The sequence below is a fragment of the Hyperolius riggenbachi genome, chromosome 1, assembly GCF_040937935.1.
Source record: "Hyperolius riggenbachi isolate aHypRig1 chromosome 1, aHypRig1.pri, whole genome shotgun sequence".
NCBI classification, from domain to species: Eukaryota; Metazoa; Chordata; class Amphibia; order Anura; family Hyperoliidae; genus Hyperolius; species Hyperolius riggenbachi.
This window is the reverse complement of record NC_090646.1, coordinates 176,604,653-176,630,502: the sequence shown is the minus strand read 5'-3', so window position 1 is coordinate 176,630,502 and position 25,850 is coordinate 176,604,653. Positions and strand designations below refer to the sequence as shown.

The 25,850-nt window shown below is 41.9% G+C and overlaps 1 protein-coding gene across 1 annotated transcript in view; it reads left to right on the top strand.

Moving 5' to 3' along the window:
* The window catches only part of GLRB (glycine receptor beta), a 145,166-nt gene that overhangs the window by 61,946 nt on the left and 57,370 nt on the right, over nucleotides 1-25,850 (top strand). The window contains exon 3 of the mRNA XM_068269531.1: nucleotides 19,394-19,500. Within this exon, the coding sequence (XP_068125632.1) occupies nucleotides 19,394-19,500 (107 nt within the window). The remainder of the gene's footprint in view (nucleotides 1-19,393; nucleotides 19,501-25,850) is intronic.

Genomic DNA, 25,850 nt, shown 5'->3' with positions numbered 1-25,850 from the left:
TTTTCATGCTTTCATACACCATGAACCAATGAGAACTTTCCCTGTTTCTGAGGATTCCCATTGGTCTTTTACACCCCAATGGAGATCCCCATGCTTCTGCCAGCCATCGGGTTGTGTATGAGGGACCGAGCAGCGATGATTGTTGGTGATCAGCAGCGGGACAGGTTAGTATTATGTCATGACAGCAATCGAAGTGGATGCAGCAGCTATACTAATGATGATGGACACTGTCTCATAGGTTTTTATTGCATACATTTTCTGGCCAGTCTGGTAGGATGTGCAAAGTTCGGGCTTTACATTAGGATTCCAAACGGGTACATTTTTTTTAACAAGTGTGATATGGCCTTAACTGTACTGCAGACTTTTAGAGGTCACAGTCATTGTACTGCAGACTATAAAATGTCAGTCATTGTACTGCAGACTATTAGAGGTCACTGTACTGCAAACTATTAGAGGTCACAATCACTGTCCTGCAGACTATTAAAGGTTACAGTCACTTTATTGCAGACAGTTAGAGGTCACAATCACTGTCCTGCACACTATTAGAGGTCACAATAACTGGGCTGTAGAATATTAGAGATTACAGTCGTGGCACTGCAGTCTGTTCAAGGTCACAGTCACTTTATTGCAGACTAGAAGAGGTCATAGTCACTGTACTGCAGTCATCATGGCACTGCAGACTATTAGAGATCACAGTCAGTGTACTGTAGAGACTATTAGAAATGACAGTCACTGTACTGCAGACTATTAGAAGTCACAGTCCTGAAGCCTATTAGAGGTCACAGTCACTGTCCTGCAAACTATTAGAGGTCACAGTCACTGTTCTGCAGGCTATTAGAGGTCACAGTCACTGTCCTGCAAACTATTAGAGGTCACAGTCACTGTTCTGCAGGCTATTAGAGGTCACAGTCACTGTCCTGCAAACTATTAGAGGTCACAGTCACTGTTCTGCAGGCTATTAGAAGTCACTGCCCTGCAGACTAATATAAGTCACTGCCCTGCAGACTATAGAGGTCACAGTCACTGTCTGGCAGACTATTAGAGGTCATGGTCGAGGCACTGCAGACTAGTAGAAGTTACAGTCAGTGTACTGTACACTATTAGAAGGCACTGCCCTGCAGACTAATAGAAGTCACAGTCAGTGTACTGTACCCTATTAGAAGTCACTGCCCTGCAGACTAATATAAGTCACTGCCCTGCAGACTATAGAAGTCACAGTCACTGTCTGGCAGACTATTAGAGGTCATGGTCGAGGCACTGCAGACTAGTAGAAGTTACAGTCAGTGTACTGTACACTATTGGAGATCACAGTCAATGTACGGCAGAATATTAGAGCTCACAGTCAGCTGGATAGTGCACTGGTAAGGCTTTGATGTGGGATTTGAGCCCTTTCACAAGGGTTTGAATCTCGTATCAAGCCAAGCCAGTACATAAAACAAAAATCAGGGAACCAACTTCTCACAATGCATCTCTCGTTTATTTTGTATCAAAAAGCATGAAAAAAACCTGATACCCAACTGCCTCCCCCCTAAAAACAATGCCAATATGGATTGGAGCACTCCTCCCGTCCACTCACTCCACACACATGCAATCACTGTCCTTGGCCAAGTACTAAGGTATGTGAATTGAACAGCGTGACTGGTGAAAAGACAGGTCCTCATGAGAGGACAATCCTCTAGTAGTACTGATGGAGAAACACCATTATGTAACATTCACTGAGGCAACTTCAATCTGTGACTAAAATGTCTCTGATCACGGCTTCCAAAGCAACTGCATACCTGCTATAGCATCACAGCGTCATCACACGCTTGTAAACTTTGTGCAATGTCCGCATATTCAACGCTGCTTTAAGCACTCACCACATCTTCTTAGCTCAAACCCCTTTGTTCATCAAAGTCCCATCCGGCTTGTATCCGCGGCGTCCCGCGGTATACACTGCCATCACTTACTGGTGTTAGAGATGTCGGGGCAAAATCACTGGCCGGCCAGATCGCAACTGCATGTGTGGGCAAGAGGACGCCAGGCTTCCACGCTCTCGCTCCAACGGCCTGTAGCCACTTGGCGGACATTGCAAAAAGTTTACAAGCGTGTGATCACGCTGTGATGCTATAGCGGATATGCAGTTGCTTTGAAAGCCGTGATCAGAGACAGTTTAGTCACAGATTGAAGTTGCCTCAGTGAATGTTACATAATGGTGTTTCTCCATCAGTACTACTAGAGGATTGTCCTCTCATGAGGACCTGTCTTTTCACCAGTCACGCTGTACAATTCACATACCTTAGTACTTTGCCAAGGACAGTGATTGCATGTGTGTGGAGTGAGTGGATGTAAGGAGCGCTCAAATCCATATTGGCATTTTTTTTAGGGGGGAGGGAGTTGGGTATGGGGATTTTTTTCATGTTTTTGATACAACATAAAAAAGAGATGCATTGTGAGAAGTTGGTTCCCTGATTTTTGCTCAAATATATTGGTTTCAACTGCTCCCCCTTATGGGATTAATGCCTATCTAAGTAACCAGTTCACCGGATTTTGTTTTAAGCAGTACATAAAACAGTAAGAAGTGATCACAATCATGGCACTGCAGACTATTAGAGGGTACCGTTACTGTACTGCAGACTATTAGATGTTAAAGTCATGGGTCTGCAGATTAATAGAGGTCACAGTCACTATACTGCAGACTAGTAGAGGTAACGGTCACTGTACTGCAGAGTGCAGACTAGTAGAGGTAACAGTAACTGTATAGCTGCCTGTCAGTGGTATCAGTCACTGCAGGCTGTAAGCAAAGTTTCTTTTATAGCCTGATAGTGATCACAGTCATTATATAGCAGCCTGGCAACCGTCTCTGTAAAGCAGCTTGTCGTTGGTCCTGGGCCCATATTCAATTCACCTTTTCTCCTGAGTTTTCTACTTAAAATGTTTCATTTTCGATATAAAATAACTTTTTGACACTTTGCAATTTAAAAATTTGCAACAAATAGGTATACAAGTAGTGTCAAAATAATTTTTCTTGTTTGCTGATGGCTTAACAGACATTTTATGGTTAATGTATGAATATCATCTAGGAAAAAACGTAGCAGAGAAGGTTAATTGAATATGGGCCCTGGTCTCTGCATAGCACTGGTCAAAATCTGTGTATCGCACCCTGTCTGTGGTTGCGCTCATAATATAGAAATCTTTCCACTGTGAGTTTCTGTAAAGTGGCCTATTACTGGTATAGCCTGTGTAGTGGCAGCAGCTGCAGCCTATTTACCTAACTTAATGTGGTTAATGTACTAGGTTTTCCTACATGGGGACAGTGGGGAACAAGGAAGAGCAATCATGACCTATTTTTTTTTCTTTTAAATTATGTCTTCCATTAGGTTATAGAAATTCACAACGTTTTCTGAACAGATTGAAGCGTTCAATAGGAAATGCTATAAAGGACAACCATGTAGTAAGGCCATATTTATGGTATAATAATAAATTACAATCTTATACAGGTAGTCCCCGGTTAACGAACTAGATAGGGACTGTAGATTCATTTTTAACCTGAATCTGTTCTTAAGTTGGAACACTGTGCCATCTCTGTCCCCTGTACCTCCTCTGTGCCTCCAGTGTCCCCCTCTGTGTCACCTCTGCCCTTTCTACCTGTTTATACAAGTTTAAAAGCTATTTTTTCTCAGAATTTTTTAATTTGATTTTCTCAAAAACTACAATTCCAATTTTAAATTTTTGTTTTACTTGTTCCCATGGAAACACAGAATCCATGCCATTCTTATTGCGAGTCATTCGTAAGTCGGGCTTTGTAAGCCGGGGACTACCTGTATTGTGGTCTGAGATTCCTCATCAAAAATTACTGATCCTCCAGTTTTAACCATTTACTGACATCCTAACGTATTAAAACGTCATGCTTACCGCTATTAACAGCAACATGACGTTTTAATTCGTCGCGCGTTCCTGCCGCTGCTACCGCCGTATGTGCGCCGCTACCGCCGCTGTTTCCATCGGGCTTCCGTGCTGGGCGATTGGGGAAGAAGACCGAACGGTCCTCTACCCAATCGCAGTGCCTGGAGTGAATGGACGTGACCGCGAACAGCGGCTACGTCCATTCACAATAACAGGAAATGTAACAGTAAATAAAGTGAAGAAAAAAAAAAGTGAGCACTTCCTATAACGAGTGTTCACTAGCGCCATCTTGTGACCAAAAAGTATATTACACCTACAAAATACATTCATTTTCAAGTACATACAGATCTTAATAAAATTACACTTCCACCCTCCCCCCACCCCCCCCCCCCCCCCCCAAAAAAAAAAAACACTTGTAAAAAAAAATCAGCCTAAAAAAAAAAAATAGTTGCCTTAGGGACTCAGCTTTGTTAGTTTAGATTTTATGGGGGGAAATTAATTTTAATTTATTACATAGGGGCTTGTAATTATGGCCAGAATAAAAAACAACAGAACAGAAAAATAACACTTATATTTCAAAATAATATACTGTTGCCATACATTGTGATAGGGACATAATTTAAACGGTTTAATAATCGGGACAACTGGGCAAATAAAACGTGTTTGTTTTATCCACAGGAGAATGTTTAATTTTAAAACTATAATGGTTGAAAACTGAGAACTGATTTTTTTTCTTTTTTTTCTGTTTTTCTCATTAAAACGCATTTAGAATAAAAAAATTCTTAGCAGAATGTACTATCCACAGAAAGCCTAATTGGTGGCGAAAAAAACGAGGTATAGATCATTTTCTTGTGATAAGTAGTAATAAAGTTATTAGGGAATAAAAGGGAGGAGCACTGACAACTGAAAATTGCTCTGGTCCGTTAGGATAAAAACCCTTGGGGGTGAACTGGTTAATGGATTACTGTCTGCTCTGGCCTCCTTTCCTTAATGACATGAAATGTTTTGTAGTAGTATATCTTGTGGACTCCCTACATAATCCATATAAAGGGAGGCATAAAAACAATATCCTTAGAGGTGTGCCACAACACCTACATGAACTTTATACCAGTGCAAGGGTAAATATGAAAGACTTTTTGTATTTTTACATATAAACTTTTTGTGTTTCTTAAGTATCTTTCATATTTATCCTTGTACTGGTATATAGACTCCCTACATAACACAGACCACATTTTTTTATCACCTGAGAAGATAGCAAGATTTGGCCAGCCAGGGCACTATATGCACAGAGTTTGTATTTTCTCCCAATGTCTGCATGGGTTTCCCCCGGGCACTCTGTTACACACACACACACACACACACACACACACACACACACACACACACACACACACACACACACCCCAAAAACATACAAATAAGTTAATTGGCTTCCCTCCCAAAAAAAATTGGCCCTATACTACGATACATACACTACAAAATACATACATAGGCATATGACTCGGCTAGGGATTAGATTGTGAGTCCCTCTGAAGGGACGGACCGTTAAGTGATGAGACAATATACTCTGTACAGCACTGCGGAAGATGTCGGTACTATATAAATACTAAATAATAATAATGATACAGCCTTGATTACCAAATAATCTAGTAGAAGGGTAAAATGAGTGAATACATTTTGAATAGATACTTTAGAAAGTCCATCATATTACACAAATGTGGCAAGGTTGGGCATTAAGGTTGTATCATTCATGGGCACCTTTAGAGTATGTGCAGCCAGAAATGGGACATTATTAGGGAAATATGTCATTTAGATCTCTGCCCATAGCAGTGGGGCATAGCATTTGGCCTATTTTGTAGGCCAAACATGGAGAGGTAGACTCATCTGCGGGTAAATACGGTAGTCTTGAATGCATCTCGTCTTTTTAATATAACTCAACACACCTGTGACTTAGCAACTTGGAAGCATAATCGAAGCAGGTCATTTCAGCATGCAATGTTCCCTGCACTGCGCATGACCTGGGTGCCACCATGATAGACAGACATAATGTTATTATGTCTATGGCCACGCAGCAGTGTAATTCAATCTCTGGACCCCAAATTACTTCTCCCTCAGAGTTGCTACGACTCGGAGGGGGTTAGTTGTAATTAATGCCTCCCGGGATTTGAGGGTCAGCAGGGTGAGCCGTCATTTGTCTCACCCTGCGCCAAAGTGACCGGGAGGTGAAAATCCATGTACACAGCATAATAGACTACAAAATTGATCCGATGATCCGTTCCCAGCTAGAAAAACATACAGTGCGATGTTTATTTGTTCACAATATCGTAATTTCTGGACTGCCTTGCCCTCCTCTATCCCACAGTTGCCTGTCACTCACTCATACACCAACTACCCACTTTGCAGAAATAGTTTCTTCCTGTTGATTTTTTTGCCAGAGCTGGGATAAATGAACAAGCACTAACAATGTATAATTAAAAGCTTATCAGGGTTTTTCTCCTTTTTTCCATTTTCAGTACAACCCTGTTTTATTTCCCTTTTTGTTGAATTGAACAAAGCAGCAGAACATAGTGATCTTTAAGGAAGGCCTCTTTTCTTGTCGCACAGTCCAGGCTTGTCCTGCAACAATGCAGCTCAGTGGTCTGCCCTTGTCTGAGCCAGCTTTGTAGAATCAGTCATGTTTGCTTTATTCAGGAAACCTGCTGTGCATGAAGAAATTACCTGCAGGTGACTATCTTCCCATGGATCAGTGGTTTGGCAGTGTTTCTGAAGCATGCAAATCTAATTAGAGCTTAGGAAACTAATTGGCCAGGAACCCAGTCTCCTTAAATATGACAATACAACTTGAATGTATTTCCAGCTCATAGTTACATGTTAAGAGATGCCGAAGGCTGGCTATTGCTTTACAGGGACCACCATGCTCTGCTTATATTAGCCTTATAAAAGAGACGTTTTTCATCTTCTTTCTTTCATTTTGCTCATCGTTTTTTGTTTATTATATTAAAAATGTTCTTCTGCTAAAACCATGTCTGTTTCCAGATGCCATGTAGAGTTTGACAGATTCCTGGCAATGTCATCCTGAGTGACATCACAAGGCACCAGTATATGACTGCTAATTCAGCACCAAATCCCCTGGCCAGACTCCGGATGGCTGGCAGAAGCCACTGGGTGTGGCCTGAGTTTACATCAGTGCTTTAAAGCGTCTGAGCCCTCTTTAATTTTCAGTATTTCTGCATAAATAGGATCTGAAACATGTTATTTTTTTCACTTAAAGGGATACTGTAGGGGGGTCGGGGGAAAATGAGCTGAACTTACTCGGGGCTTCTAATGGTCCCCCGCAGACATCCTGTGTTGGCGCAGCCACTCACCGATGCTCCGGCCCCGCCTCCAGTTCACTTCTGCAATTTCTGACTTTAAAGTCAGAAAACCACTGCGCCTGCACGCCCGTGTCCTCGCTCCCGCTGATGTCACCAGGAGTGTACTGCGCAGACACAGACCATACTGGGCCTGCGCTGTGCGCTCTTGATGACATCAGCGGGATCGAGGACACGGCAACGCAGGCGCAGTGGTTTTCATACTTTAAAGTCTGAAATTCCAGAAGTGAACCGGAGGCGGGGCCGGAGCATCGGTAAGTGGCTGCGCCAACACAGGATGTCTGCGGGGGACCGTTAGAAGCCCCGGGTAAGTTCAACTCATTTTCCCCTGACCCCCCTACAGTATCCCTTTAAGTCCTTAAATTAGATTATGAATACCCTATTAAGCATATGAGACAAACACATTCCGTTTGCTTTTTTGCATATTGTGGTAACTGGCCCAAAGTTGCATACAGTGGTCAACATGGTGGCATAGTGGATAGCACTCCTGCCTTGCAGAGCTGGAACCCTGGTTCAAATCCCAGCCAGGGAACTATCTGCATTTAGTTTGTATGTTCTCCCTGTGTCTAAGTGGGTTTCTTCCGGGTACTCCAGTTTCCTTCCAAATACCCCAAAACATACTGATAAATTAATTAGCTTCCCCCTAAATAAGCCATAGACCACAATACATGCACTACACAATACATACATAAACATAGGACTATGGTAGGGATTAGATTGTGAGCTGCTCTGAGGGACAGTTAAGGGACAAGACAATATACTCTGTACACTGCTGCAGAAGATAGCGCTATATACAATTATAATATATAAATACTAAATAATAATAATACATAAGTGGACAAATTTGTCACTGCCCTAACATCTCATTAATGTGATTAAAGTCTAGTCTCCCTGGATGTGGCTGCAAGAAGAAAATGAACCCAAGAATGGGGAGGAAGTGAGAATAGTAGAGAAGGGATACAAGCTAAACTCCAAGGTCAAGGTCCATCAAAGTCTGAGCAAACCATCTGACACTTTTTTGCTGGAATAAAAAAAAAAACACAGAAGGAATCTATATAGAAGCCAAACTGGACTTTAATCAGATTTACACTGACAAGCCATATGGCTTCTGGGAAAATGTTCTTTGGACAAATGAGCCAAAAGTAGATTTTTTTTTTTTTTTGCAAGTTATATCAGCTCAGTGTGCACAGATAAAAGATAAAGCTTTCAAGAGAAATAACAAGAACACAATAACAAGAACACCTGTGAAAGTTTGAGGAGGTTTGCTTATGTTGTGGGGGTATTTTGCTGAATCTGGTTTGTGGAAACTTGAGTCTGTACAGGGAACAATTAAATCTCAAGACTATCAAGACATTCAGTGACAAAACATACTGCCCAGCATTAGATAACACTGTCTGAGGCTCATGGACCAGTTCCCATATTTGTGTCATCACAATAATATTCTGGTCCTTGTGCGTGTGTGGCCTGCTTTAGAGCGGAACTTTCTCAAAAAAAGGGGGAACAAATTAAATCAATACATTGCAAAATGTGAAGTTAAAAAATAGAAGAGAGACCAAGAAAGGATTGGTAATCACCATGTAAACGCCATTTGTTTGTTCATATTGTTTGATCCACAATCAGCCTGCACATAATCATCTTTACTTCTGGCAGACATGAAAAGAAAAAAAAAACACCAACTGCCATTATGTATAACCACACCCCCTAACAATGCAATAGGCTAAAAGGTTGTTTTTTTTTATAGATAAACATATGCGCAGAGGGAGATACTGGCTGCTTGGCCATTATTTCCCACAATGCAATGAGGTTCACAGACAGGAAACTAGGTGCTGACATCACACTGTGGGAGGGGTTTCACCATAATGTCAGCCATACAGACCCCCCTGATGATCTATTCAAGAAAAGGTAAAAATTTCTTATGGGAAACGTAGCATCGGCTAGTAATTGGGATAAAGTTATGAAGTTGAGTCCTTAGTTACAGTTCCTCTTTTAAGGTCATGTTGTAGTGACAGGTGCAGTGCAGTTAAAGGAATACTATCGATTCACATATTTTTTTCAATTGACACAGGAATTGTTTGGGAAGTGTTGCTAAGTACTGGTGTATACATTTTAGTAGCAACTTCTTTGTTTACTGTTATCAATATACATTCAAACTTTACTGACGCCAAAACTGATGGCTGACTGAGCCATGAGGAGAGGGGAAATTCCCCTCACACTTGATCAGTTAACTCTATGTGTAGCTCTGTGTGTGACAGAGAGAGAGAGCTCCCAACAGCTGCAGCTCCTGTGTCCTGTGTTTCTAACTGAAGTGTCTGAAGAGAGCAGAGGAAATGTAACTAATTGTCACAGCTTTTTCATACTGTTTTTGCTTTCAGAGTTTGATATGTTTGATATTTGCTTTCTCATATGAAACTCTGGCTGTGCATTGAAGCAGACACCCCTTCTGCAATTGATTTGTCCCAATATAGCTAAATTCTACCCTCAATAAATTACAGCTTTTGCCTCTGATATTTAACATAAAAAGTAGGAAAATGTTTACACAGCTACTTAGACATTATTTGTACATTGGCATTTTAGAACACTTGGGTATCGATAGTATTCCTTTAACATTTTGATTTCATGCCAAAAAAGTTTTTTTTTTATATTTGCCACTGTAAAGCACAGTAAGGGTGAAAGTGTATTACTTGCTTAGGACAACCAGTCAGCATCTTTGCGTCATTTAAAAGCTGAAACTAATGGGCTGCTTCGGTCATTTACTCCCGTTTTCTGTGTAACTGTGTTGATACATTAGTCTCTGTGGGCATTGCCGTTATTGAAAAATCTTCCCATAGAAGCCGCTCAGCATGTGTGTAATTCCATCTGGTCTTGAGAGACTTTCGGTATATTTTTCTTCTTTTAAATACCGTCCTTGAAAAAATCAATTATTGTCAGATGAGGACTGTGGTATCTAATTTTATGCTCATACCAAGAGGCTTGCCTGATAAAAAGTCACTTTGGCTCTTGAATTTAATGTGAAAAGAAAGGATGAGATAATACTGTCCTCTTGTGGACAAATGAGTTGTTCTAACAAATGCCAAAGAAGAAATTCAGCTGAACACACAGAAAAGTCAGGTGTATAAATATGAACATAGAAAGAGATTCATGAATGTGTCTATTACCCAGCTGCTTATAAGGATATAAACCAGAGAGTAAATATTAATATGCCGGAATAACTGTTCAAACAGGAAAAAAAATATTCCGAACTTCCTGATTTCAAAGTGAGACCTAAGTGGTTATACTAATGCAGTTTTATGACACCAGCACTTCTAATAATTGCATTCAGTGCCCAAGTACTCCCGGCCAATCCTCACACCAGCATTTTTACATTTTTTCAACACATACAGTATATTTATGTATCCAGTTCTTTATGTCCAAAGGCCAAATTATCTTTAAAACTGGTCATGTCAGTGCCAGTATACTCAGAAGCAGGTTTAATGCATGCAAAGCATTCAAGTGTAAACCCTGCCACATGGTAAAATGTGTAGTTTTTGTCTAGGATTACCGTATATACTCGCAAGCAAGCCGACCCGCATGTAAGCCGACCCCCCCACTTTTACCCCAAAAAACAGGAAAAAATGATTGACCCTCATGTAAGCCGGGGGTAGGAAACGCTGGCCGCGTGATCCCCCCAGTATGTACCAGTATAGCTAGTATAGTGCCCAGTATAGGTAGGTAGTGCTCAGTATAGCTAGTAAAATGCCCCAGTATAGCTAGTATAGTGCTCAGTATAGCTAGTATAGTGCTCATTATAGCTAGTATAGTGCTCGTTAAAGCTAGTATAGTGCTCAGTATAGCTAGTATAGTGCTCAGTATATCTAGTATAGTGCTCAGTATAGCCAGTATAGTGCCCAGTATAGCCAGTATAGTGCCCAGTATAGCCAGAATAGTGCTCAGTATAACCAGTATAGTGCTCAGTATAGCTAGTATAGTGCTCAGTATAGCTAGTATAGTGCTCAGTATAGCTAGTATAGTGCCCCATTATAGCTAGTATAGTGCCCCATTATAGCTAGTATAGTGCCCCCATTATAGCTAGTATAGTGCCCCATTATAGCTAGTATAGTGCCCCATTATAGCTAGTATAGTGCCCCATTATAGCTTGTATAGTGCCCCAGTATAGCTAGCATAGTGCCCCATATAGCTAGCATAGTGCCCCAGTATGGGTGGGTAGGCGGGTGGGTAGGTGCTGTCCCTCCCCGCTCCCCCGCGGCCGCCGCTGCTATTACCTTAGGCGGCGCCGCTTCCTCTATCCCCGTCCTCCTCCGGTAACTCATTCACAGCAGCGCGCCTCTCGCTGCTGTAATGACGAGGAAACCATAGAGAGCGGCTTCCTGTAGCGGCTATGCCGTTACTATGGGAACCGCTCTCTATGGTTTCCTGCGTCATCACAGCAGCGGGGGGCGCGCTGCTGTGAATGAGTTACGGAGGAGGACGGGGATAGAGGAAGCGGCGCCGCCTAAGGTAATAGCAGCGGCGGCCGCGGGGGGAGCGGGGAGGGACAGCACCTATACACCCACCCACCCACCCATGACTCGCAAGCAAGCCGACCCCCCAACTTTTGGCCCACTTTTGGTGGGTTAAAAATTCGGCTTGCTTGCGAGTATATACGGTAATAGGAAAAATATCAGTTTAGATGAGGTTAATCTAAGATCAAGGATGTACTCACTGTGTAGTGGGACATTTTTTTCTTCCTCGTCCTGCCCACTTCTTTGTGTGCTGCACCATTGGCCCATTTTTCCCCCTGCATAGTAACAGAATCAAGTAAATTCACTAAGCATTACTGCATTTGGTAATACAGAAAACGGTTGAATTTACTGATCACCTTGCCAAGTGCCAATTCACTAAACCTATTACTGCTCTGAAAAGTAAAATTCCCGACCTAGTGAGGTAAATTAGCAAATTGTGCGGTAGATACCTCAAGAAATATCAAGAAATCGCATTTCACGAACATTACAGCATTTGATAAATCAAGTAAAAGTGTTCAGTATTTATCCCCAGCTCTAACCAGCTGGTAATTCCCAATCTCCATTCGGTAACACTGACAGATGTAGCAAACAGCCAATAGGGAGAGCCAGACAGCCAATAGAAGAGAGCCACACAGACCTGCTTCTTACTCCATTTGATCCAATAATCTGGAGGACGGGACTTCAGAACAGCAGAGCAGGAAAAGAAAACATTTAAAAAGGCTTTTCTGTATCCTTTTAAATAGCAATGTGTCTTTACAGCTTTGGCCCCACACTTGTCCATGGGATCAAGGGCTTAATTCACAATTTTTTTATGAGCATTCACTAACATTTTCCCACATTTGGTAACAGTTTGATAAATTATTATCAGCATCTTTTTAAACATTTTTAATCAATACAAAATATTGCTTTACAACAAATAAAAAAATTAGGGAAAAAATGTTTTTGTTGTCTTTCCTATTTTCCTGAAAAGTTTAAATAGCTTTCCTCTTTCCTCTGCCCTCTGTTTCCCCTTCTCTCTCCTTAACACCTTTCTGTGACTGCACAAATTTCTGTTAGTTGCCTTGCCAACAACTCCAGGCTAGAGATAAAACACCTAACATCTCACTTGTTTTACTGCATATGTTATGCTTTGTGAATTGACATTTATGAGGTGCTGTACAGTGGCTTGCAAAAGTATTCTGCCCCCTTGAAGTTTTCCACATTTTGTCACATTACTGCCACAAACATGAATCAATTTTATTGGAATTCCACGTGAAAGACCAATACAAAGTGGTGTACAGGTGAGAAGTGGAACGAAAATCATACATGATTCCAAACATTTTTACAAATCAATAAGTGCAAAGTAGGGTGTGCGTAATTATTCGGCCCCCTTTGGTCTGAGTGCAGTCAGTTGCCCATAGACATTGCCTGATGAGTGCTAATGACTAAATAGAGTGAAACTGTGTGTAATCTAATGTCAGTACAAATACAGCTGCTCTGTGACGGCCTCAGAGGTTGTCTAAGAGAATATTGGGAGCAACAACATCATGAAGTCCAAAGAACACACCAGACAGGTCAGGGATAAAGTTATTGAGAAATTTAAAGCAAGCTTGAGTTACAAAAATATTTCCAAAGCCTTGAACATCCCACGGAGCACTGTTCAAGCAATCATTCAGAAATGGAAGGAGTATGGCACAACTTTAAACCTACCAAGACAAGGCCGTCCACCTAACCTCACAGGCCGAACAAGGAGAGCGCTGATCAGAAATGCAATTAAGAGGCCCATGGTGACTCTGGACGAGCTGCAGAGATCTACAGCTCAGGTGGGGTAATCTGTCCATAGGACAACTATTAGTCATGCACTGCACAAAGTTGGCCTTTGTGGAAAAGACGCAAGAAGAAAGCCATTGTTAACATAAAAGCATAAGAAGTCCCGTTTGCAGTTTGCCACAAGTCATGTGAGGGACACAGCAACCATGTGGAAGAAGGTGCTTTGGTCAGATGAGACCAAAATGAAACTTTTTGGCCAAAATGCAAAAACGCTATGTGTGGCGGAAACTAACACTGCACATCACTCTGAACACAATATCCCCACTGTCAAATATGGTGGTGGCAGCATTATGCTGTGGGGGTGCTCCTCTTCAGCAGGGACAGGGAATCTGGTCAGAGTTGATGGAAAGATGGATGGGGCCAAATACAGGGCATTCTTGGAAGAAAACCTCTTGAGGTGCGTACACACATGCGACTATAGTCGTTTGTAACGATCGTTCCCCGATCTTTACCAACGACGATCGTTACAAAAAACGAACCACCGACTATTAAGGCAAACGACGAACGAGCCAAATCGCTACAAAAGAAAGTTCTGTCTCGGCGGATTTTAACCAACGACGATCGTTTGCAAAAGTAGTACATCGTTGGAAACGATCGTTCGTACTAGGCTTGACATGCGCATTTCACTATTTCTTCGTGAAACTTCTCTTTTTTATGCGCAGGCGCAATAGTTGCTTTTTGTGATGTAACGTTCGTTCTAACGATCAGATCGTTACACACCTTTTAAAACTAACTTTAGTTAGGTCGTTCTTTCATCAATTAAAAGTTCGTTCGTCGTTCTTAACGAACGATCGTTGTCGCATGTGTGTACGTAGCATTGGAGTCGGCAAAAGACTTGAGACTGGGGCAGAGGTTCACCTTCCAGCAGGACAATGACCCTAAACATAAAGCCAGGGCAACAATGGAATGGTTTAAAGCAAAACATATCCATGTGTTAGAATGGCCCAGTCAAAGTCCAGATCTAAATCCAATCGAGAATCTGTGGCAAGAGCTGAAAACTGCTGTTCACAAATGCTGTCTATCTAATATGACTGAGCTGTAGCTGTTTTGCAAAGAAGAATGGGCAAGGATTTCAGTCTCTAGATGTGCAAAGCTGGTAGAGACATACCCTAAAAGACTGGCAGCTGTAATTGTAGCAAAAGGTGGTTCTACAAAGTATTGACTCAGGGGGCTGAATAATTATGCACACCCCACTTTGCAGTTATTTATTTAAAAAAAAATGTTTGGAATCATGTGTGATTTTCGTTCCACTTCTCACGTGTACACTACTTTGTGTTGGTTTGTCACGTGAAATTCCAATAAAATTGATTCATGTTTGTGGCAGTAATGAGACAAAATGTGAAAAACTTCAAGGGGGCCAAATACTTTTGCAAGCCACTGTATATACTCACATATGCCAACCATGCTACTTTGGCCTAAAAAATAATCCGAAAGCAGCTATCCACTGATTAGCCAAATCCCACAATGTGCACTCTAGCCCCCTGCCATGCAGAGCATGAGTTGGGGCGCACTGCAGCATGCATATCTACCTGAACCCCTCAGATCTCAGCATCTCCCCAGCAGCTAGAGCTCCAAGCTTACTGTCTTGTGACTGCAGTGAGTCTGGAGCTCTACAGGCTAATTTAGAATTTGGTATGTAGACTGGTGGATACAATCTGGGGTGAGGACAGGTAGCTATGCATGCTGCAGCACGTTCCAATGCCAGCTTTGCATACAGGAGCCGTACACTTATCACCCACAGTACATCACCCGCGGGTAAGCCGACATCCCCTGTGTGTTCCCAGTAAGATCCTAAGCATACTTGTACATTACTGTGCTGATTTCAGCAAAACATTCATGTAACTGACTGATGTGCATTGCTGAAATCAGCACAAGAGCGCACAAGTGTGCTCCGGCCTTAAAGTAGAATCTGTCACTCTTGATGACCATAGCTTCAGTTCAGCAGGTTCTTATTGTTATAAGACCCTTCAGCAACGCTGCCAAGACATTTCCCTAGCAGAGGGAGGAAATGGTTGAGGCAGCGGTTGAGCTCAGGTGACCTGTGCTCAAGAGGTGCTGGTTTCTACTTCCCCTCAGCTCATTTCTGTAAAGGAGGTGGGCTTTGATAACCTTGCCACTAGTGGTTTGTGTGTGCTCTCCTGGGGTGGGAGCTATGGGCCTTCGCAAAAGCACTCCACAATGGGATGATGGGACATCAACTTTAGTAAGCAATGGTCTAATGGTCAAAAGTTGTTAGGCCCCAGGGTTGCTAGGATTGAGAGACAGAACATAATGCTTCCAAGATGGAATGCTGATTGTGATGTAGACTGGCAGATGTTGCATCAGATGTTGAAACAGACTGGTGGCAGACTGTCTTGGCTGGAACGTCAGGTAGGAGTCAGGGCAGGTGGCAAACATGTGTATTTGCAGTTCAGGCCAAAGGTCAGGGGCGGTGGAGCTCAGCCAAGGTCTGGTACACAAGCTGAGTCACAACAAGAAGAATAACTTTCTAGTAAACTCAAACATCTCTGAGCTGCAGAGTCAATGTCCTACTGTTAGGGCCAGGTTGGACGTCACTGGGTCCCCGACCTGCACTCCCGCATGCGTGTCATAGTTTACGGGAAATCCGGATGCCTGCACCCTTCGCATGTTGCAGAATGCACAAATACAGTGTTAAATTGTATAAATTACTGGTGACACCTAAGGTCCACACACAAAAAGGTGTCACCAGACAGAAAAACTGTAACATTAGCCCATATGGGGCATGATAGGATATGGATATGAGAGATGATAGGATAGTGGACGCAAACTGTGAAGATTTCTGCCTATTAAAATTGTGCTGTTTACTCAACTGACAGACAAGCTACTCGATCTAGTCCAGTAGCTTCTTTCAGTATACTTTCAGTATACTTTGCAATGCATTGAAGATTGCGCTCTGCTAAGTAATTAATGCAAATTTACTATCCTATGCGTCTAATTGCTTACAGTCTGCCGCCATCATTTGTTTACTTTAATGACTTAGATGACTAGCCCCACTATACTGTCATACTATTTTCTGGTCAATTTATTTTCATATACTGTATTTCCGTAACTGCTGGATATTTTCCGCATGCAGTCACTTTTTATTAAGCAAGCAAATTTAAAATCCTGAAATACATTATTGTTGTTTAAGGGAAAGTAGCACAGATGCTCGCTTTGTTAAATCATGTTTTTTTGCCAGAAATTCAGATGGTTTAGATGTTAGATACAATTTGCAAAAATAAGAAACAAGCAAGTAAATTCTTGCCTGAAAAAGAGAAAGCATAAAGAGAAATACTTTCTCATAAGGCTGTTTGATAACTGAGTATCTTCTCTGTCTTGGTACTTTAGCCTTGAGTACTGCAATGTAGAATGACAAACAGTTTAAATAGGTATAGTCTCACTGGTGTTGTGTTGTCAACATGCCACCATGTTGGGCACAAAGTTCATTGTGATTGATAGATAGATCCTTATGATACTCATGTCATGCCCACCCCAGAAGTTGTGAGCACCAGCTCCACATAAGTACCAAATAGATTCTGAAAATGTCCACTGATCGCCCATTCTCCTATCATCAGGTCATGTTCCCCTTGCTTGTACTGGAAATCCCTTCCTGGAGCCTTTGTCATCTTAGAGAGCAGGATGATGTGATACCTGCTCACTTTTACTGCTGAGGTCTTGGTGGCCTGTAAGCACGTGTCCACAATGGTAAGAAGTGCCTGATGGTGTTTTAAAAGGAACAACATGCGGAACACATATGGAGGCTGCCATATTTATTTCCTTTTAAACAATACCAGTTGCCTGGCGTCCTGCTGATTTTTCTGGTCAGTAATGTCTGAAACACACACCTGAAACAAGCATGCATCTAATCTTATCAATTGTTTTTTCAGAAACTTCTGATCTGCATGCTTGTTCAGGGTCTGTGGCTTAAAGTATTAGAGGCAAAGGATCAGTAGAGGAGACATGTAATGTACATAGTTTAAAAGGAAATAGATATCCTCTTACTTCCACAATCCAAAGCGCTTGTTCAGCAGTTTTTACACCCTTCTCTGCTTCTTTTTTCAAAAGGCACAACTTTAGTGTTGTTACTGCTATAATTCTTTGCTGCACCATGGGTTAAATTCTTTATTGGTGTTATCAGGAGTAGGACTTTTGTGAGACCTGGCGCAAATAAATGCAGGTGTGGTGTCCATAGCTCATTCACCACTCCATCCACTTCCATCCACCTAATCTACACCCGTAACTACTGTCTGTGAGTTTCTTCATTGCTATAGACAACTGTTTGTCTTTGTTTTTTGTTGGTTTTTTTTTTGCATTAGCTAAAAGGCCCACTTGTTAAAAACGTGTACTAGGCCTCGGCCATGACCCCCCCCCCCCCTGCAACACGCGCACGGCTAAGAGCACCCCTTTCCCCATCCTCCTCTGGTCTCTGAAGTCTGTCCGCGTGACGCGTATGCGCAGCAGGCAAATGCACGGACACGGTAGGATGCAGGACAGGAAGATTATTATATAGGACTAGCTGGTCGCCCGGAGTTGCCCGGGTATGTAATTGGCTAGTGTTACCTCTGTCCACTTTTTCTAATCCTAACACACAATTACTCAAGGATGACCTAGTTTGTGAGCTTTGCGGTCTTTGGCATCAATAATTGGCATTGAAATGAAATAAATCTAATTGACTGTGGCTCCACTCCTTTGAAAATCAATAGGTGAATTTTGATTAGCTTTTGTAGGCTCCACCCACTTTTCTGAATATTAATCCCAGTCACCCAGTGACCAACTGTGCAAAGTTTAAGAAACCTGCCATTGACAGAGTAAGAAAAACAAAAGTTTGCTTTCTTAAAACAGAAAGAATTTGCGATAATTCGGGTTGGAGTGAGCTAAAAATGTCCCCCAGTGCATCACTGTTGAATATATGCAAATTAACCATTTAGCGTAACGCTAAAAAGCTAAACACACCTCCAGAACTGCTGGAATGCAATGATGTGTCAGCTTGTTAATTTGTACAGAGCCATAATAATCCAACATGCATACAGACTGTTTTGGATAGTTTCATCCTCATTAGTGCATGGCATGGATTAATTTGGCTCTACGCAGTAGGGCTTGTAACACCGAGAGGTACAGACTAACCAGCAAGCTCATGGTGACCCAGAACTCATTGGAGTGTGTAAGGGACTACAATGGTCATAAAAGCCCCTTTACTAAGATGTTAAGAAACACAAAAGTTTGCTTTCTTAAAACAGAAAGAATTTGCGATAATTCAGGTTGGAGTGAGCTTGAGATGTCTCCCAGTGCATCACTGCTGAATATATGCAAATTAACCATTCTACCCTTAGAAGCTAAACACACCTCCAGTGTAACAGTGTAAGAATGGCTGCAGTTTACATTTTCCAGTGCAATTTGTATTTGTCTCTTTTTGGTTATGAGAATAAAAAGTATCCTATACTTAATTCCAGGTAATGTACTATGTGTGTGCCAAATTTCATTCAAATCCGTTCAGCTGTTTTTGCGTGATCGAGTAACAAACATCCAAACATCCGAACTTTCCCATTTATTATATTAGTAGGATTACATAGTTACATAGTTATTTTGGTTGAAAAAAGACATACGTCCATCGAGTTCAACCACTACAAAGTACAACTCCAGCCCGTCCCCCACATACCCCTGTTGATCCAGAGGAAGGCGAAAAAAACCCCACAAGGCAAGATTGTCTTTGCTCACAGAATCATTCCGATTTCCAAAATACTAGAGTTTAAATTGTATTTTGTTTTATTTTGATAACTGAATTTGACTGATAGACACTTGACTTTTAATAACTCTGTCTTTATTTTGTAGACAACAGTCTGCAGAAGATCTTGCAAGAGTTCCTGCTAACTCTACTAGCAACATATTGAACAGGCTCTTGGTTACTTATGACCCAAGGATCAGACCAAATTTTAAAGGTTTGTTACTTCTTACAATTATCTTTTATAACGTGCATCTATAAAGGTATATCTCTAAAAGGTATTTGTAATGTCGTCCCAGTTTGGATACCTGAAAGAAAACGCAGGCATGGGTACATTTTTTATATTTATATAATTTTTTTTTTTTCTTTAATTTTTTTTTCTCATTTATTTTTTAGTTCAGGTGGGCTTTAAAGGAATTCTGAAGTTAGAAAACTCTCTTCAGGTTTCATACATAGCTATGTAGAGGGAAGGCTCTGGGTACCATGGAACTTTCCCCTGTCCTCTGTCCATCCCGTCATTCCTGTGCTGCCTCTGGGTTAAGAATATTTGACCTTCTAGGCCTAATAAATCTTCGGCACTTCTCGTGCAGCCTTCAAAAGTAATCCCATCCCCAAGTAGTTCCAAAGACTAGCGCATCCTTACTGCACACATGTGAAGCACGCATGCACAGTACAGATGCGCTCATCCTTGGAACAGCTGTTTAGGGACGCAAGTTGTCCCAAAAGTTGCCTGCGGAGTGCAAAAGACTTAGGAAAACTTCAACCGGGGACGGCGCAGGAATACCAGGACAGAGTGAGAACCTGGATAGCCTTATATGTAAATTCCTCACTTCAGGTTTGCCTGAATAAACATGTTTTGGTTTGATTTAGTGGTTCTTGTTTCTCTAAGTAACTCTGAGGATGAAGTGTTTTAACTGCTACCCTGTTTTTTAATGTGAAGACCCACCGCAGCCTTTTTCTACATTTTATGTGATGGAGCATTCTACAAGGTTAACAAAAAGCCTCAAGGAGAACAAGAACACTAAGTAGTTTATGATGAACACAGGCTCAGATCTGGAAACTATGGCAACAGGATCTTACAACTGTTCTCCCAAAGAGATATAATATTCAATGGATGACTAAATAAGTCAAATTCCATTCATAATTGAAATACTGCCAGTTACATGTGCTTGCCGGTTGCTTGAACCGGTGATAGACTAGCACTTACTTCCCTCACCGGAGCAGCAGAAAAGATTTATCAGTCATTTGTGCAGCTACCAGCGGCTTTCTGGCATCTTCCAAGTATGTCTCCATGTATCATCAGGTCAGGTAACATGACTGGAGCTGTGCATGGATGCCAGAAAACCACTGGGAGTTCCAGGAAATGCAGAAGAGGATCTGTAAGTAGTTTCAACTCTGAAAACCTCCAAAGGTTCAGCCCTGTTATCCCCTACAGCAGGGATGTCAAACCGGTCCTACGAGGGCCGAGGTCCTCACACATTTTTGACACAGCTCAAATTAATTGATGAATCTGAATCAGGAAAGGTGTGGTCCATCAGGTAGAACACATTCCTCTCTTTCTCTGTCCATCCTAAACACTGGCATGGATCTGGCCCTCCAGGCCTGGAGTTCGACACCTGTGCCCTACAGGCATGCCATTTAGTTGAGACTTCCAGTTGCCTGTGTTCCAGATAAGGGGGGCTTTGCTGTATTAGCTTTGGGTGGACTGGTGTAAACATGATAGCTGAAGAATTTCAATCTGTGTTTTTAAACATTGTTAACCCCCTTGCCGGTTATCCCGAACACAGTTCGGGGTAACCTGCGCAGGAGGATTTCTCAGGCCACGCTGGGCCGATTTGCATAATTTTTTTTTTCCTACACGCAGCTAGCACTTTGCTAGCTGCGTGTAGTACGCGATCGCCGCCGCTCGCCGCCGATTCGCCGCTACCCGCCACGCCGAGCCGCCCCCCCCCCCCCCGCCCCAGACCCCTGCGCAGCCTGGCCAATCAGTGCCAGGCAGCGCTAAGGGGCGGATCGAGGTTCCCTCTGACGTCACGACGCCTATGACGTCGGTGACGTCATCCCGCCCGGTCGCCATGGCGACCGGGGAAGCCCTGCAGGAAATCCCGTTCTCAACGGGATTTCCTGCATACTCTGATCGCCGAAGGCGATCGGAGTGGGTGGGGGGATGCCGCCGCTCAGCGGCTATCATGTAGCGAGCCCTGGGCTCGCTACATGATTTAAAAAAAAAAAATTTAAAAAAAGTGCGGCGCTGCCTCCTTGCCGGATTTTTTAGAACGGCAAGGAGGTTAAGTAACGTAATCTGCTACAGTGGTGTGAAAAACTATTTGCCCCCTTCCTGATTTCTTATTCTTTTGCATGTTTGTCACACTTAAATGTTTCTGCTCATCAAAAACCGTTAACTATTAGTCAAAGATAACATAATTGAACACAAAATGCAGTTTTAAATGATGGTTTTTATTATTTAGTGAAGAAAAAAAACTCAAAACCTACATGGCCCTGTGTGAAAAAGTGATTGCCCCCCCTTGTTAAAAAATAACTTAACTGTGGTTTATCACACCTGAGTTCAATTTCTGTAGTCACCTCCAGGCCTGATTACTGCCACACCTGTTTCAATCAAGAAATCACTTAAATAGGAGCTATCTGACACAGAGAAGTAGACCAAAAGCACCTCAAAAGCTAGACATCATGCCAAGATCCAAAGAAATTCAGGAACAAATGAGAACAAAAGTACTGTAATTGAGATCTATCAGTCTGGTAAAGGTTATAAAGCCATTTCTAAAGCTTTGGGACTCCAACGAACCACAGTGAGAGCCATTATCCACAAATGGCAAAAACATGGAACAGTGATGAACCTTCCCAGGAGTGGCTGGCCGACCAAAATTACCCCAAGAGCGCAGAGAAAACTCATCCGAGAGGCCACAAAAGACCCCAGGACAACATCTAAAGAACTGCAGGCCTCACTTGCCTCAATTAAGGTCAGTGTTCACAACTCCACCATAAGAAAGAGACTGGGCAAAAACGGTCTGCATGGCAGATATCCAAGGCGCAAACCACTTTTAAGCAAAAAGAACATTAAAGCTTGTCTCAATTTTGCTAAAAAAAAACATTTCAATGATTGCCAAGACTTGTAGGAAAATACCTTGTGGACCGCCGAGACAAAAGTTGAACTTTTTGGAAGGTGTGTGTCCTGTAAAATCTGTCGTAGAAGTAACACAGCATTTCAGCAAAAAAACATCATACCAACAGTAAAATATGGTGGTGGTAGTGTGATGGTCTGGGGTTGTTTTGCTGCTTCAGGACCTGGAAGGCTTGCTGTGATAGATGGAACCATGAATTATACTGTCTACCATTGTAGTCCCTTACACACCCCAATGAGTTCTGGGTCACCATGAGCTTGCTGGTTAGTCTGTGCCTCTCGGATTTACAAGCCCTACTCCATAGAGCCAAATTAATCCATGCCATGAACTGATGAGGATCAAACAATCCGAAACAGTCTGTATGCATGTTGGATTATTATGGCTCTGTACATATTAACAAGCTGACACATCATTGCATTCCAGCGGTTCTGGAGGTGTGTTTAGCTTCTAAGGGTACAATGGTTAATTTGCATATATTCAGCAGTGGTGCCTGGGAGACATCTTGAGCTCACTCCAACCTGAATTATCGCAAATTCTTTCTGTTTTAGGAAAGCAAACTTTTGTTTTTCAAAAAATCCTGAAGGAGAATGTCCGGCCATCTGTTCGTCAACTCAAGCTGAAGCGATCTTGGGTGCTGCAGCATGACAATGACCCAAAAGACACCAGCAAATCCACCTCTGAATGGCTGAAGAAAAACAAAATGAAGACTTAGGAGTGGCCTAGTCAAAGCCTTGACCTGAATCCTATTGAGATGTTGTGGCATGACCTTAAAAAGGCAGTTAATGCTAGAAAACCCTCAAATAAAGCTGAATTACAACAATTCTGCAAAGATGAGTGGGCCAAAATTCCTCCAGAGCGCTGTAAAAGACTTGTTGCAAGTTATCGCAAACGCTTGATTGCAGTTATTGCTGCTAAGGGTGGCCCAACCAGTTATTAGGTTCAGGGGGCAATTTCTTTTTCACACAGGGCCATGTAGGTTTTGAGTTTTTTTTTCCTCACTAAATAATAAAAACCATCATTTAAAACTGCATTTTGTGTTTAATTATGTTATCTTTAACTAATGGTTAACTGTTTTTGATGAGCAGAAACATTTAAGTGTGACAAACATGCAAAAGAATAAGAAATCAGGAAGGGGCAAATAGTTTTTAACACCACTGTATGTAGTAGTGTTAGTGCATATGTAAGTGCTACATGTGGCTGATTGTGCACCATAACAGCTTGTTAGTTATGCTATAAACTGAAACCACTCTAGCAACAACATCATACGTGATGTCAACAATGACCTTCCAAACCACAGAGACAATTTTACTGATAGTCATTTGGTTTTGTGTTTTTTTTGATGAGGAAATGGAAATGTAATTTCTGTGTCATTCGGTGTCTTGGAAACATTTTTTAAGATAGGCAGATATGGTATAAAAGCCCCTTACCTATGGAGAGGGAAGGCTCCGGGTCCTAATGAGCCTTCCCGCTCCTCTCCCGGTGCCCACGGTGCAGCGCTGTCCCCGGGAGCAGTATTTGACCAAATTGGTCAAATACTGCTTGCTCAACTGCCGAAGGAGGCTTCGAAAAGTCTTAAGGAGCCCGAGTGTCCATACTGCACACCCGCAAGAACGCTCTCTCACGCACTCGCATGTGTGCAGTACGGAGCCACCGGTCTTCGGTAGGACTCGGCTCCCGAAGACTTCCGAAGTCCCCCACAGTGGGGGATTCAAACACGGAAGCCGGAGCTGCACTGAGTGCACCGGAAGAGGAGAGGGAAGGCTCATTAAGATTCAGGACCTTCCCTCTCCTTAGGTAAGTATCTGGCTTTTTTTTTTCCAGACAGTTCCCATCGACTTTAAAGACTTTAGTGAAAAGGGGAAAATAATAAATCAATACATTGAAAAGTGAAAAAATAGGAGATGAAGAAATGATGGTAAGCTGCACTCTGTCAGCTAGGACTGTGTCCCTGTGCATAGCATTCTCCTATTGATTTTCTCAGTTGTTGCATAAGTGTAAGGATAATGGAAAGCGCCTGTGAATTTTAGTGATGTAAGGTAACTGTCACTTGTCCAAATGGTGGGTTAATCCTAGAGACCTCCCAGCAGGAGCCAGATAAAACAGGCGGGTTAATTTACATATTGATGAAGGAAATGTAAGAACTAAATGAGACTGTTTCCCCCGATGATCCTGCCACCAAATACAGGAACACATTGCATAGGTGAGGTTTTAATTGCATTTTCTTGATTATTGGAAAGGTGACAGATGCTCCGTAGTAAATGGTTACTGACCTGATAAAAGCAAGCTGTGATGCCTGTCATCTTTGCAGCGTTCTAGACTTGAGAAATGTGCAGCAGGTGTGCAGATCTCATCTAATTGTGTTTACATGCTATTAGACGTAACAATTTAATGATCTACAGGTGAAAGAAATTATGGCGTTTTAACGTTCTTACCTTTAATTTACTGCATATCTATGTTTTGATTAGCTAACGATTTTTGCTGTACAAAAAGAGAAGAAAATAACACTAGCTGTGCACTCCAAAAGGCTGCGGTGTAGCTATGTATGGCAGAGCCATAGCAGAATAGTTATTGGGACCCCCTTCTTTCTGTTCTTTTAACTTAAAGTGGACCTTAAAGCGGTATAAAACCCTGACCTAATATTCAATAAAAACATGTTTTCCTACTTTTTATATGCCATACGGTTAGCATATTTGCTTTTGTGCATAAGTATTATTATTCATTTAGAAATTATACGTTCCTAAAGTACACTTATTTTACTTTGGGAGCTGACTTTGCATTTTATTTATACTCTGTTCAGGTTCACTTTAAGTATAGACTTTGAGAACAAGCATAAAATAATTCTGTTAAGTCCGTATGGAATTCTCTCATCAAACATGTTATTCCCTTAAAGTGTCCAGTTATTAAAAAAAGGAGATCATAATTTTGTCATTTCTGCATGTGTTTGAATTTGTGAAATGCATTCACCTACTATGTAGATATTTCTGGTGGCTAGCAAATAATGGTAAGTACAAAATAAAAAGGATATAAATGTTATGCATTTGACTATGCTGAATAGCACAACAAGGGTGAATATTGCGCCAGATCTACCTTCACTCTTTTATATAAAGACCCTCAAATCCCCCCCATTTTTCGCAGCATGTTGCAAATCATAGAGCCTAGTAATCACAGTATGCTGCAATCACCAAAGAGAGACGCAGGTATAAGCTAAATTATACAGAGCAGAATCTCTGCCATTGCTCTTGATGTTGCTGCGTGGGCTGCAATTCCACTGACAATGTTCCCGTACAGAAGAGGTTGCCGTGGCAACCAGTTTTAGCTCTACAGTAAAATAAATACATTATAAAATCATACACTTCTCTGTATTTGCTCTAGTCCCTTCTGTAGCTCCTGCTTCTTAGATGTCTGTGCTTACCTTACAATGAAGAAT